The 12865-nt window shown below is 39.9% G+C and overlaps 1 protein-coding gene across 23 annotated transcripts in view; it reads right to left on the bottom strand.

Annotated features, from left to right (window-relative positions):
* TACC2 (transforming acidic coiled-coil containing protein 2) overlaps positions 1-12865 on the bottom strand; it is a 219665-nt gene that overhangs the window by 28298 nt on the left and 178502 nt on the right. For 9 of the 23 annotated variants that reach the window (XR_013543921.1, XM_078391167.1, XM_078391169.1 and 6 more), the window contains 5 exons: positions 7627-7688; positions 6817-6932; positions 4479-4650; positions 3996-4136; positions 1675-1764 (listed from right to left, as the gene is read on the bottom strand). Coding sequence is in view for 22 of the 23 variants with exons in the window: in XM_078391167.1 (XP_078247293.1) it covers positions 1675-1764; positions 3996-4136; positions 4479-4650; positions 6817-6932; positions 7627-7688 (581 nt within the window). In the remaining variant the exon portion in view is untranslated. The remainder of the gene's footprint in view (positions 1-1674; positions 1765-3995; positions 4137-4478; positions 4651-6816; positions 6933-7626; positions 7689-12865) is intronic. The other 14 variants (XM_078391171.1, XM_078391172.1, XM_078391175.1 and 11 more) reach the window with 2 other exon arrangements.

Below are 12865 nucleotides of genomic sequence, written 5' to 3'. Positions count from 1 at the left end.
AAGAATGATTGTGCTGTAGCATCTGGAACTCACTGAAGAAAATATAGTGTTTAAATGCTACTAACAGATAAATGTCAACCTCAGAGCTCAATTTGACTATAGGTGCTCTAAATCACTGGTTCTTAACCTTGGCTTACTCAGGAGTTTTGGACTGCAATTCCCAGAAGCCTTCACCATCAACTGTGCTGGCTGGGGTTTCTGGGAGTTGCAGTTCAAAAACATCCGAGTAACAAGGGTTAAGAACCACTGTTCTAAATGACTATCATTAAAGTTGCTAATCAAAAATTTAGACAAGATGGATACAGAAGTTCCTCAGCCAGCAGGTTTACTCCCTGAGGTAGTTACACTGAAAATATTTTGGCCCAAGGAAATTAGTTCTGTTGGTTCCCTCTTTTCCTCTGTAGTCCACTGTGCCACCTCCCATGCTATTCCAGAGGCTTCCACAATCTCCTGGAGCAAGTTTTTGAGGGGTTCAGGGGGTGGCAGAGAGAGGGATGAACTGGCAAATATCACTTCCTCTGCAGGACATATTTTTGAGAGACAGAAGGAGACTGCAGAAGGAAAGAGAAACTCACAAAGAGTGTTTGTTGCTTCCTCTGCTTCACCAGCAGGCATGTCCCACTGGATGGGAATATTTGTTTGTTTATTCGTGAAGGCTTTCACGGCCTGGATCTAATGGTTGTTGTGGGTTTTTCGGGCTCTTTGGCTGTGTTCTGAAGGTTGTTCTTCCTCATGTTTCACCAGTCTCTGTGGCCGGCATCTTCAGAGACCAGAGCACAGAGTGCTGTCCTCTGAAGATGCCAGCCACAGAGACTGGCGAAACATGAGAAAGAACAACCTTCAGAACACAGCCAAAGAGCCCGAAAAACCCACAACAACCATTTGTTTGTTTGCATGTGGCAGAAGCTCTTCTATGTGCACGAGGCAGAATTTGTATCCTATCCAATGACACACTTGAACTGCATGTCAACCAAATTGTAACTTATCAAAAAGTTTCCTGCTATGCTTGACTTTTTTAATGTTGGTGACTTTACAGCATATATTCAAAATGGAGTGAATTGTGGCACTCAAAAATAAATGCTAACAGTCCGAAACTACTTTTTTAAAATTCCTTACTTAAGTATACATGTCTTCCCATTTTTAGACTCACAAAAGTGAGCGCTGACACACATTATGTTAACTGCAAACATTCGCCACAATATTTCAACATTTTGGATATTCCAAGGGGATGCTGACATTAACCCAATTCTGGGCACCTCCCATAATATCTATAGATGGCCATGAAGTGCACTCGAAGAGAAAATTATTATCCTCAATAAAATCTGAAAAATATAATCTGCACTGAGATTCCATTACTGTTAATTGCTTAAGCAATCCATTAGTTTGTGAAAAGCAAAGTAGTCTTTCATAATGCATTGGCAGCCAAAGTAGTGACTGTGACCACATATATGTAATATAAATTTCTGGGACATATTTGCAAGTGATCATGTTTGAGGTTATAGGAAGATTCTTGCCATGCTCCTTGTTGCCTTTCTGAATAAAAAAAGTGTCAAAAATATCAGGCAGCATCACTCAAGAGAAGCTTCAACTAACTCGTTGTTAAGGAAAAAAGTGGCCCTTGGGCTCCTTAAACTGTGATCAATCACACGCAAAATGCAGGCATGTCAAAGATACCTCAGCATCTGAGGAGCTGAAGGAAGACAGGGTAATTTGTCTGGCTAGCTTCAGGGCTTCTATCCGCATTGCCGCAAACTCTAACTCCTCCTGTCAGTGGGATGGTTTATGACAGTGAGCAATGCACAGGGAAAAAGCATTAAAAATATGGTGCAAAAAACAACAACACATGTCCAGATTGGTGGAATGAATGCTACATAAACCCATCATGACAATTACTTGGGGGACAAGACATACTTATTTGATGTACTGAGAGGCTAACTATTTACAGCATTTAACATCTAACCTTCATCAAGCCCTGTTAGATGTGGAGGAAAATTCTTATAAGCATTCAGACAAATTCAACCTCCATCCCCAGGGCTTGGATCTTATAAAAATTGCTAATTTATTTATTTATTTATTTATTTAATTTATACCCCGCCTATCTGGCCCACCGGACTACTCTAGGCGGCTTCCAAATATAAAATCAAATAATAAAATGTAGACAAATACATAATAATCAAACAAGAACAGCAGTAAAGATAAAAAGGAAATGTAAGAAAAAAAATCAAGAGTTGGCTGGAGGGAAGGCCTGAAAAAACAGCCATGTTTTTAATTGGGTTTTAAAGGTGCCCAGCGTGGGGGCCGTGCGAATCGCCGGAGGGAGATTGTTCCAGAGGCGAGGAGCCACTGCCGAGAAAGCCCGGTTTCGTGTCTTCTCCTTCCGGGCCTCTCTCGGCGTCAGGCTCCTCAGCCTCACCTCCTGACTCGCGCAGGTGATCCGGGTAGACCTTGGTGGGAGGAGGCGTTCCGCCAAATATCGAGGTCCTAAACCGTTTAGGGCCTTATAAGTAAGCATTAAAACTTTGAAGTTGACACGGAAACAGATGGGCAGCCAATGCAATGCGGCCAGAGTTGGAGAGATGTGTTGATATTTTCTCACTCCTGTAAGGAGCCTGGCCGCCGCATTCTGCACCACCTGAAGTTTCCGTGTCAGCTTCAAAGGCAGCCCCACGTAGAGCGCGTTACAGTAATCTAATCTTGAGATTACGAGCGCATGCACCAAGGTAGTGAGCGCCCCCATGTCGAGATAGGGTCGCAGCCGGGCAATCCGCCAAAGATGGAAAAATGCAGTGCAGACTACCGACGCCACCTGAGTTTCCATGGTGAGCGTCGGGTCCAAATATATGCCGAATATATTATATGATATAATATTATATATTAATATTATATATGCTAATATAGTATTTCCTTCCTCTTACATTAGAATTCATCTATCAGGGGTGGGCGGGTGATGATATTTTGGGGCTTGCAGTTGATTAAAGAAGGAACAAACCTTCCCATTCATTGCCAGGCCCATTAAGAAAAACTGAGGTGTAGCTGCTACTCCATATTAAATGCTACGGGCAGTTGGAGAAGGAGTCCTAGGAGAAGAGCAGGAACAATAAGTAAACAAAAATAAGAACCCCCTCCCCCTCAGTTTTGTGATTGAAAAAAGCAGCAACTAAAAGGATTATTACAATGGTCCAGAGAATCATTGGCTGCCTTCTTCCCTCTTTGGAAGATCTCTATAATTCCCACGGTCTTAAGAAAGCCCAAAATATGCTCAAAGATCCATCACACCCGGGCCATTTCCTCTTTCAATTGTTAACATCCGGTAGGCAGTATAGAATAATTAAAACAAAGACAAATAGGTTGAAAAACAGTTTCTGTCCCAGAACAGCAGCTATATTGAATTCCACTGTATAGTGCAATATCAATGCGTTGTGCAATGGAAAACTGAATGTGAAGATGTGGATGTAAATGAGAGGGATGTGTTTTATGTGCAATGTACTATGCTTTCATGTTATGGATGCTATGTTCTTATGTGTTTTATCATCATGTGTATTGAAAATGGCATTTATTTTCATTGTATGGAAGTACAATGGCAATAAAGTAAATTCAAATTCAAAGATGTAAAATGTAGTTTACCTAATGCACTACACACATGATGTATCCGGTACTACAGTGGAAACAGACATTGCATAGATTATGATATAAACATGTGGATATCTATGTGCAGATCTGGTTCACATGCTGGCTTTTGAAACACTTTTGAATTTGAGTGTGAATACGAACACAAAACATGTGCTCAAAACCATGTGAATCTGCCCTAAGATGTTAAGGTTTATTAAGTTTAGATATCAGTTTCCTAAAACATTCATGGCAGATGATGGAATGATGGGAAAAGCTTGTGTTGCATTACACAACACAATGTGTTGTCCAGGCAGGGACATCTGCCCTCTACTGGCGTTTACAAACACTGAAGTAAGGACACAGCAACAGACTCTTCCATTACAAACCTGAAGTTTCTGAGCAAATATTGGGGGGTTCTTTTCTGCTAAGTCAGGCTCTAGATACTGTAGCTGATCACACATTGAGGGTGGATGAGATATCCTACTGAGAAGAGCATCAGCAGAGGCAAAGGGGTCCTCAGGTGTAGTCTGGAGGATACAGAAGAAGTAACAAAAACTGGCACAACTGTTCATGATACAAATCATGCATCTGCCCCATAAATATATGCTCAGTACCTAAGGAAGCACCAACTACATCTGTTGCAAATGATGTTTTCTATCAGCCACATCACAAATCCCCAAGAATAACAGGAAGTCAAATACAACCATGAGCGGTTCTTGCAGAGACTTCAAAATAAAACATTATCAAAGTATATTCAATAATTGCATTCCATTGCAACCGTTTAAAATAACATGCTTTTCATTTAGAGAACCTTGACTTATCACCCAAGCTAGTAGCCTGATGCAGAGGCTTCTTAAAGAACAACTTACTATGTCAGTGTTGTTTGAAGTGCTACCTAAGGTCATGGGCTCCAGTTCTTTTGGCTTTGATTTGTCAGGCGACTGCGATGATGACTCTTGGCTAGCAGCCAGGGATCGTGAAGCTGGATGTTGTAGCTTCATTCCGGAGGACAACTGAGTTTCTGTTTCTTCCAAGCTTGAACTACAATAAGATATAAAGCACTAGGTTTTCAAGGAGGACATGTCTTTTTGATTATAATATGGACTGTCAAAGTATAGTTCTGCTACATGATAGCATACACTTTCAAAAAAGGCTCTCTAACTGGCATTTACAAACGGAGGAAATGCACATGTCCCCAAAAGCCCACTTTGAAATATAGCCATTGGGCTTTCAGGTGCCACAATGTTTTTCTTTTGCTTAATTCTGGTATTTTTAAATTTTTCTTTTGCTTTAATGTGATAGACTAATGGTTACTTCTTCTAAAACTTAAAAAAAATACATCAAATTGAAATCTCCAATATCTTGATGAAGACCAAATTAAATTAAATGTGTGGGTCAGATGATTAACAGGGTTACTTCCCAAATCAAAATTACTGGTTATCAGAAGGAAGAATGTGAGCAAGGAAGCTAACTTATATCTAGTATCTGAAGCAGGCAGTGGCCAATTTTAACTGGTGACTACATGAAACACATCAAATCCAATGTAAGTCACTCCTCATGCAAATATTCTCTGTGTGGAGTGATTAGTGTGTTTTGTTGTGGGTGTATTGTTGTGATAAGGGGGAGAGATTATCTGTCACTGTGATTGATGGGTGTCATTAGCTGGTCTTTTGTGTGTAGTGATCCCCGGTCCTTGTGGCTGGGTAGAGGTCGTTGACATTTTGCATGCTGTATTTTTGAGAGCTGGGAGCCAAGTTTTGTTGAGTTTCAAACTTTCCTCTTTTTTGTTGAAGTTCTGTTGGTGCTTGTGGATTTCAATGGCTTCCCTGTGCAGTCTGATGTAATGGTTGCTGGTGTTGTCCAGTATTTCAATATTTTGAAATAGAATTTCATGTCCAGCTTGTTTTAGGGCATGTTCAGCTACTGCAGATTTTTCTGGTTGTTTTAGTCTGCAGTGTCTCTCATGTTCTTTGATTCTGGTGTGGATGCTTCGTTTTGTGGTTCCAATGTATACCTGGCCACAACTGCAAGGTATCCGGTATACTCCTGCAGTGGTGACGGTGTCCCTTCTGTCCTTTGCTGACCGTAACATTTGTTGTATTTTTGTGGTGGGCTTGAATACTGTTTGTAGGTTGTGTTTTTTCAAAAGTTTCCCCATGTGGTCCGTGACCCCTTTGATGTATGGCAGAAATACTTTATTTGTGGGTGGCTGTTTTTCTTCTTCAGTTTGGTGTTGTTTTCTTGGTTTGATGGCTCTTGTGATTTCATTTTTGGAGTAGCCATTTGCCTGTAGGGCCCAATTCAGATGGTTGAGTTCATTGTTGAGAAACTGAGCTTCACAGTTCCAATTTGCACGGTCTGCCAGTGTTTTGATTATGCCTCTTTTTTGCTGTGGGTGGTGGTTGGAGTTTTTGTGTCTGGTCTGTGTGGGTCGGTATTCTGTAGACCTTGTGTCCCAGTCAGAAGTCAGTTTTGCGTATGACCATGACATCTAAGAACGGGAGTTGGCCCTCTATTTCTTTTTCCATGGTGTTTGGAAAAAGAAATAGAATGAATTTCCATTTCAGCTAATGTTTCTTCTCTTTAAAAAAAAGAAAAGAAAAACAGCAGAGCACGGATGGCTAGTTACTTTAGTATTCTTGAGTGAGAAATCATGGAGTGCTGCTGACTACAATGACAAAACACACTTCAGTAACTGGTGCTTTACGATTTCTCTCGCAAGAATATTAGCCTTGAGAAAGAAGGAAACCAGCACACCACATCAGAGTACAACATCTGATTCTTCAAGGCTCCATATTGCTCAGTGGCTATAAACTGTGAGTCCTTCTAGTGAATTATTTCTCCATTTTCACTTGTTTCCCTGCTATATGCAAATGGTATATTAGTGTTAATTAAACCTATCCATTAAACTTTATGATTAGAAAATTTATTGGATTGTGTGCATAGCCATTTCCACTTAAGGTAAGGCTACTTTGCAAAAGTTATTTTCTGGATGACAACATGGAAAATCCTCCAGCCAGTGTGGTGGCTATACCGGCTGGGGAAGAACTGTAGTCCAAGACAGGAAGCTTTCCAAACTCTGCCTGCTCAAGTGCAGCCACATGTAAGATGGGGGCAGCTGGAGAAGTTACAAAAGGCAACCATTTCTCATTTATTACTACACATTTAAAAAAAAAAATTATTCTTTTTTGAAATGCGGCAAAGTACCCAGAACAAGGAGTGGTAGAATCAGATATTCGGACTGGAGGAGACTTGACTGGACTTTCCTGCTGTGCATCGAACATAAGGTACAAAGACTGTTTTGTCTGAGCATCATCATCCTGCTGTGAAGAGAAAAGGGAGAAAAATACATATTACAATATATCTTCTACTGGAACAAAGTCTCTGCCATGCTACTGATGAAAAGCTTAAAACAAAATATTGTACTGGGAATTAAGTTGGGTTAAAGCTGTTACATAATAAATTTGATTCTATGCATCTAAAACAAACAATTTGACAGGGTCCACTACACTCTTACTAGAACTTGGAAAAGCGCCCCCGCCTGCAATTCCCTAAATCCCCCAGACAGCAATGTCCAGATTGGGGTTCTGAGAGTTTTATCCCCAAAAGCATAGTTTTTCCAAGCTTTGAGCCATACTGCACATCAGATCTTATAGGACTGCCAGCTGTCAGAGCAACAGCCATTTCAGAAAATTAATAGGTGGCAAATAAGTAGGGAAACAAACATCAGGGTAAATGAGTTGTTCTTTTGGTAACGGACTGGAATTCTCCTTATCATGCTAGACAGACAAAAGTTTGGTGTTGGGGGTGATAAGTGGCTCAGCACAAAAATGCTTAGCTATATATATCTGATGCTTGCTTCCCTCCCAATCCTTGCCTCCTCCACCTCTGTGGCACCACAGGGACTGAACCGTGTAGAATTCTCCACAGGACATCACAGAGACCTGGCCCTAAAATCTCAAGGAACAGGAACTGTTGATATAGCAACCCCACACAAAAGGAAATCCACAAACTTACAGGTATAGAGGAGCCTATTTTCTCCATGTATTCTATTTCGTATGAGTTCCCATACTCCAGCTCTGTAATACATATGAAAGTGTGCTTAGTGTGGGGCTGAAAGTATTCTTTCAGACAATACAAAGGCACTGGGGCCATCCGGTTGATGCTTTCTTAATTGAGCACCAAAACAAAAACAAAAACGTGAAATTAGAAATAAGTTAAAAACCTGCTGAATACCAATCTTAGCATACATAGGTCAACCACAGCCCAATGATACAAGCAAGGAATACATTTTACCGAATCCATTCCCTTTGTAGGTCTCTAAGTTAAATATCCTTCCTTTGTTCCTTGCTACCTTTTCCTAAAATGGCTGGGCAGTCAGTCACTCCCAGGCTTGTCCCCAGGGTCCCCTTCCTTCCTCTTCAACCATGAAAGGTACATTTATGTATGCCTAATCAATTTTTCAGTCCTATACGCCCAACAAAGAAAATTGCCTTTGTATACTGAAAAGCATCTAATCCCATCAATATCATGAAATGTGTACTTTTTGTCTAGGGCCTGCTATCATTTTCTCTTAAAACGACTGAAGAGAAAGATGATGAAGACTGTTTCATCAACAGACCCCAGTGCAGACTTCTGCATTATTGACTACTATGTAAAGTAAAGGCATGGATAGAGAAAGCATTCCATTGTTTTGCCAAGAAATATGTTTATATGGGTGTACTATGTCAAATCTAACACATGGCAGGCCACACTCCCTCATAATCAAAATTAGGAAGAGGGAGGAAGGACATAAAGGTCCTTCTGATGCAATATAGTAGAGTAAGCCTATCTTAAGGTCTGCTCCTTACTGAGCAACGAGAGCTACTTGGTATGTCAACAGTGACTGGAACGGCTATCCATTTCTGCTCACTAATTCTTTACATTTTCCTATGACAAACACCTAGTTAAATGAAGATGAGATATTTAGGACTGACAGATGGGAAAATATATTTTACTTATATACCTGATTTCAGAAACAGTTTAGAGAAACATTCAACAACTTTAGGGATTTGGATTCTAAATAAAACAGAGCAAACCACCAAAACCAGGGGTAAGCAACATGTGGTCTCTGGCCATCCTGCCACCCCGAGGTTTCAACTGCAGCCCCCAGTGCCCTATGGCTCTCCAACACACCTGCTTCTCAAAAAAACAAACAAACAAACAAAAAAAAAAAACAAAAAAAAAAACCTCCAAAATTGTTTTTGAGAAAAAAAGTGGCTCAAAAAGTACCCTTATGTTACCTTGGGGGTGAGATAGTTTAAGGATACTCTTGGGGGAACATTGTGCAGCCAACAGAAAATAATACAAATCAAACTGCCCCAATCCTGGAGCATTTATTTGTTGGGGGAGGGGGGAGAAGCAGCCACAGCTGGGAAAAACACAAAGGAAAAATAAAATCCACAGTATTCATCTATGATGTTTACAAGTATATTTCTGTGCAATCAGCGAGTGCGATGTCCACGCCTGGAAAGCAATCTAAATTGGGAGTGGGAGGAGAAAGTGTCTTGTTTCCTGGAGAACCAATTACACTGAAGGTACCACTATCAAATAGTGTTTTGTTGCATATTATTCTGTGAGTAATCTAAAAATAAAGAGCACCATAATAAAGTTGCAAAAATGGATTGATCTATCAAATTTCTTTTCGTTTGTCAAGATTCAGTTGTTAAAGTCACTTCATCCCATTAAAAAAAATCATTTGCCAATTTTAGATTTTAAAGTCAGCATTAAAAATCATATATTTTATTTCCAGTAATATACACCATTTAATAAACTTTTCCAATTCCACAATTAGGATGCAAACAATAAAATAGAACACAATTAATTGAACATTTATAATCGCAGCTCTTAATCCTCACTGAATACTTTTAGGAGTCTGCCTTTTAAAGGATCATGTAGATACAACAGATGTGAAATTAATTTGTGCCTAAGGTCCATGACAAACCTGGTTAGCTTAAAACAACCAGGATTTTTCATCCGACTCCAGTTACATTTATCAATAACAAATGGCAAAATATAGAACAGAAGCATCAGTTTAAAAAAAAAGATAAATGTCCATACATTATTCTACTTGCTCAGATTTTTATAAAACACCATTCTTAAATAAGTCTTACTTATCAATTCCTTTTTCATCTTAATATCAGATTAGCTTATTATTAATACTATATTCCAAATTTCTTTATACCAATCCCTTAACTGAAATTTGTAGTTTGCTTTCCAATTCTTCACTATCATTAATACGTTGTTAATAAATTTGTTATTGATTTTTTAACCATCCATCCCCCTTTTTAAAATCAAATACTGATAGGAATGCTATTTTAGAGTTTATTTCTACATTTACCTTCACTATTGCATTAATTTCTTTGAAAACCACTTTCCAAAATTTCATTGTATTTTCACATTCCCACCACATATGTAATAGGTACTTATTCCTGGCATGCCTCCAACATATATTAGAATTCATTATTGCAAATATATTACTGTGTGTGTGTATATATACACACACAATATATACAATAATATATTTACAATTCAATTTAACCTGTATTAAATACCATTTCCATACCAGCTTATAAAAAATTTCCTTTACTCTTACCAACGTACAATTTAGTATTTCTTTTTCCCCATATATTTTCCCATTAATAAAAGAGAAAGGTTCTGTACCTTCACAAGATTCAGTGCAGTTTTGGAAGGGTAGTGGGCAAATTAGTAAATACCTCTCCAATGGTCTTGGTGGAAGAGGACACTCTTTTCAATTTAAGTGTTTTTTTTTGTTTAGTTTTTACTCCTTGCATTGTTGTATAGTGTATTTCTTTTATTTTGTGTTTTTCTTTGCTTTAAATAAAATTTTAAAAAAGTAAACAAACAAACAAACAAAAAATCCCAAACCCACAATTCTCTTGTTATCCAACCAGAAGTAAACACTCCTTGCACTGTATTACCATTAATACAATTTCTTGCTTCTCTGTTTGGGGCTGGTGAAAGTTTAACCCCAGTTGATTCCAAATACAAGCTGATAATTCCTGACCAGAATAACATAAATAGTTCGCCGCACTATGGAATTGTAATTTCTTTTAGAGTTTCTAGAAGGTTCAAGTGCTGAGAAGTAAGATAAGGAGAGTTCCAATGGATTAGCAAAGGCACACACTTAAGTATCATATATGTGCCTTGAATTGTTCTTTTGTTAATCTACTGAAATTCTCCTTATCTTTCTAGGCAGACAAAAGGTAGCTTTTAACAACAGGGAGGTGTTCAAAGAAGAACACAAATGATAGTCTCAGAAAGCAGTCTTTAATTACTCTGAAGTTCCCCACTGTAGCCTAAAGAGGAGTCCAGAGGGAAGGTATGATTATACTGTACTTAAATGATCTCATTGGAGGAAACATTAGTGGTTGTAATTAATAGGTAATCTGAGCCACATGCTACCTAGCAGACATAACACGCAGGCAGAATTAGCATCTACAGTCACTTTGAGTGTCCGTCTGTGCTGAGTTCTGCTCATACTGTATGTTAAACCATCACACCTCTTGACTGAGCATCATTACAAAAGAGTGCTAAGGCTAACTGTTTTCCCCCTGATATTTTAAATGACTACTGGTGTCCCATAAGAAAGTCACCGTAACCTGATTTTATTTATCACATTTTCATTCTAGCTTTCTTTTAAGGAAAGTGAGAAATATTGGTGACTTGCTTAGCCCTACTGTTTTATTGTCACAATTAGAGATGGGAATTTCATATTTGTTTCCAGAGGGAGATGAAAACTAAACTCTCCACCAAAGGTGGTCAGTCCAATTGGACGCCCCACCCCCTGAACCAGGCCTCCACCGACAGCTTGCAGCACAGCACACAGGGCCGTTGTCCTTCACACCATGCCAATCGCAGAAGTAGTGGCTTTCCCACCTCCCTGTGTTGCTGATCAATCAGCAGCTAAATGGGGAGGCTAGTCATCCTGTCCCCTCGCTGGATTGGTCAGCAGCACAGGGAGATGGGGAAACCCCAGCCAGGCTATTTCCCCAACTGGCACAGCACGAAGGATGATGGCCACGTGCCCCATGCCACAAGCAGTAAGTGGACGCCGGGTTTGGAAGAGAGGGTCTAATTGGACTGGCCACCTGTGGTGGTGAGCATCGTATTCGTGCTCCCCTCTCTAGTCACAGCAAGTGAAAATATAGCTGGCCACTTAACACAATCAGCAGGATCAGCATTAAGAGTCACAGCTAAAAACTCATGTTATCAATAGCTGCACAACTATGCTGTGTATGAAATGTAAAAAGCTTCTGGAAGAATACCAGTTCAAACTAACCTCCTTAAAGGCTTTGAGGGATTGAACCTGATTGGCTCTTTGCAGATAGGGTTTTACAAACAGGGTACCACTATGGAGGGGACGTGGTGGCGCTATGGGCTAAACCGCAGAAGCCTGTGCTGCAGGGTCAGAAGACCAAGCAGTTGTAAGACCGAATCCACGCGACGGAGTGAGCTCCCATCTCTTTGTCCCAGCTTGCCAACCTAGCAGTTTTAAAGCATGTAAATGCGAGTAGATAAATAGGTACCACCTCCATGGGAAGGTAAAACGGTGCTCCCTAGTTACGCTGGCCACATAACAACAGAAACTGTCTTCAGACAAGCTCTATGGCTTGAAAAACGGGATGAGCACCACCCCCTAGAGTTGGACATGACTGTAATAAAAAATGTCAAGGGGAACATTTACCTTTACCTTACCACTATGGAGAGAGATATTATGTTGCAAGTGGCTACAGGCACCAGAGAGACCTAGGTTCAAATTCATACTCAACAGTAGCCTAATAGGTGGGAAGTAGAAAAGCACAGGTAAAGGTAGCACAAGTTCAATTCAAGGGACAGACTGGCTGTACAGAATCAGGACTAAGCACAAGCCTCTTCCACCAAAATAAGTTCCCTCCTGCTGGTCGCAGAACCTTTCTGTTGGCAAACTGCAAGAGATCTGCCACCAGAATGGTTTGTTGGCAGAACTGCTCATCAGCCTAAGACCATTTGAAAAAAGAATACAGAAAGAGCAAGACAGGGGAGTTATACCCCATTCAAGTTTCCTTCAGTCCAGGGACAAATTTACAGTACTGACACAGAATTAGGCTACAGTAAGTGCAGTTCAAAATAATTTCCAATCTCCGTAGGTTGGAAGGAATTTAGATTTATTACAGGTTCAGCTGGCTAAAATTTGCCACCCAGACTTGCATGATTT

This window comes from Pogona vitticeps, chromosome 3 (assembly GCF_051106095.1).
Source record: "Pogona vitticeps strain Pit_001003342236 chromosome 3, PviZW2.1, whole genome shotgun sequence".
Lineage (NCBI taxonomy): Eukaryota > Metazoa > Chordata > Lepidosauria > Squamata > Agamidae > Pogona > Pogona vitticeps.
This window is presented reverse-complemented; position numbering and strand designations above follow the sequence as displayed.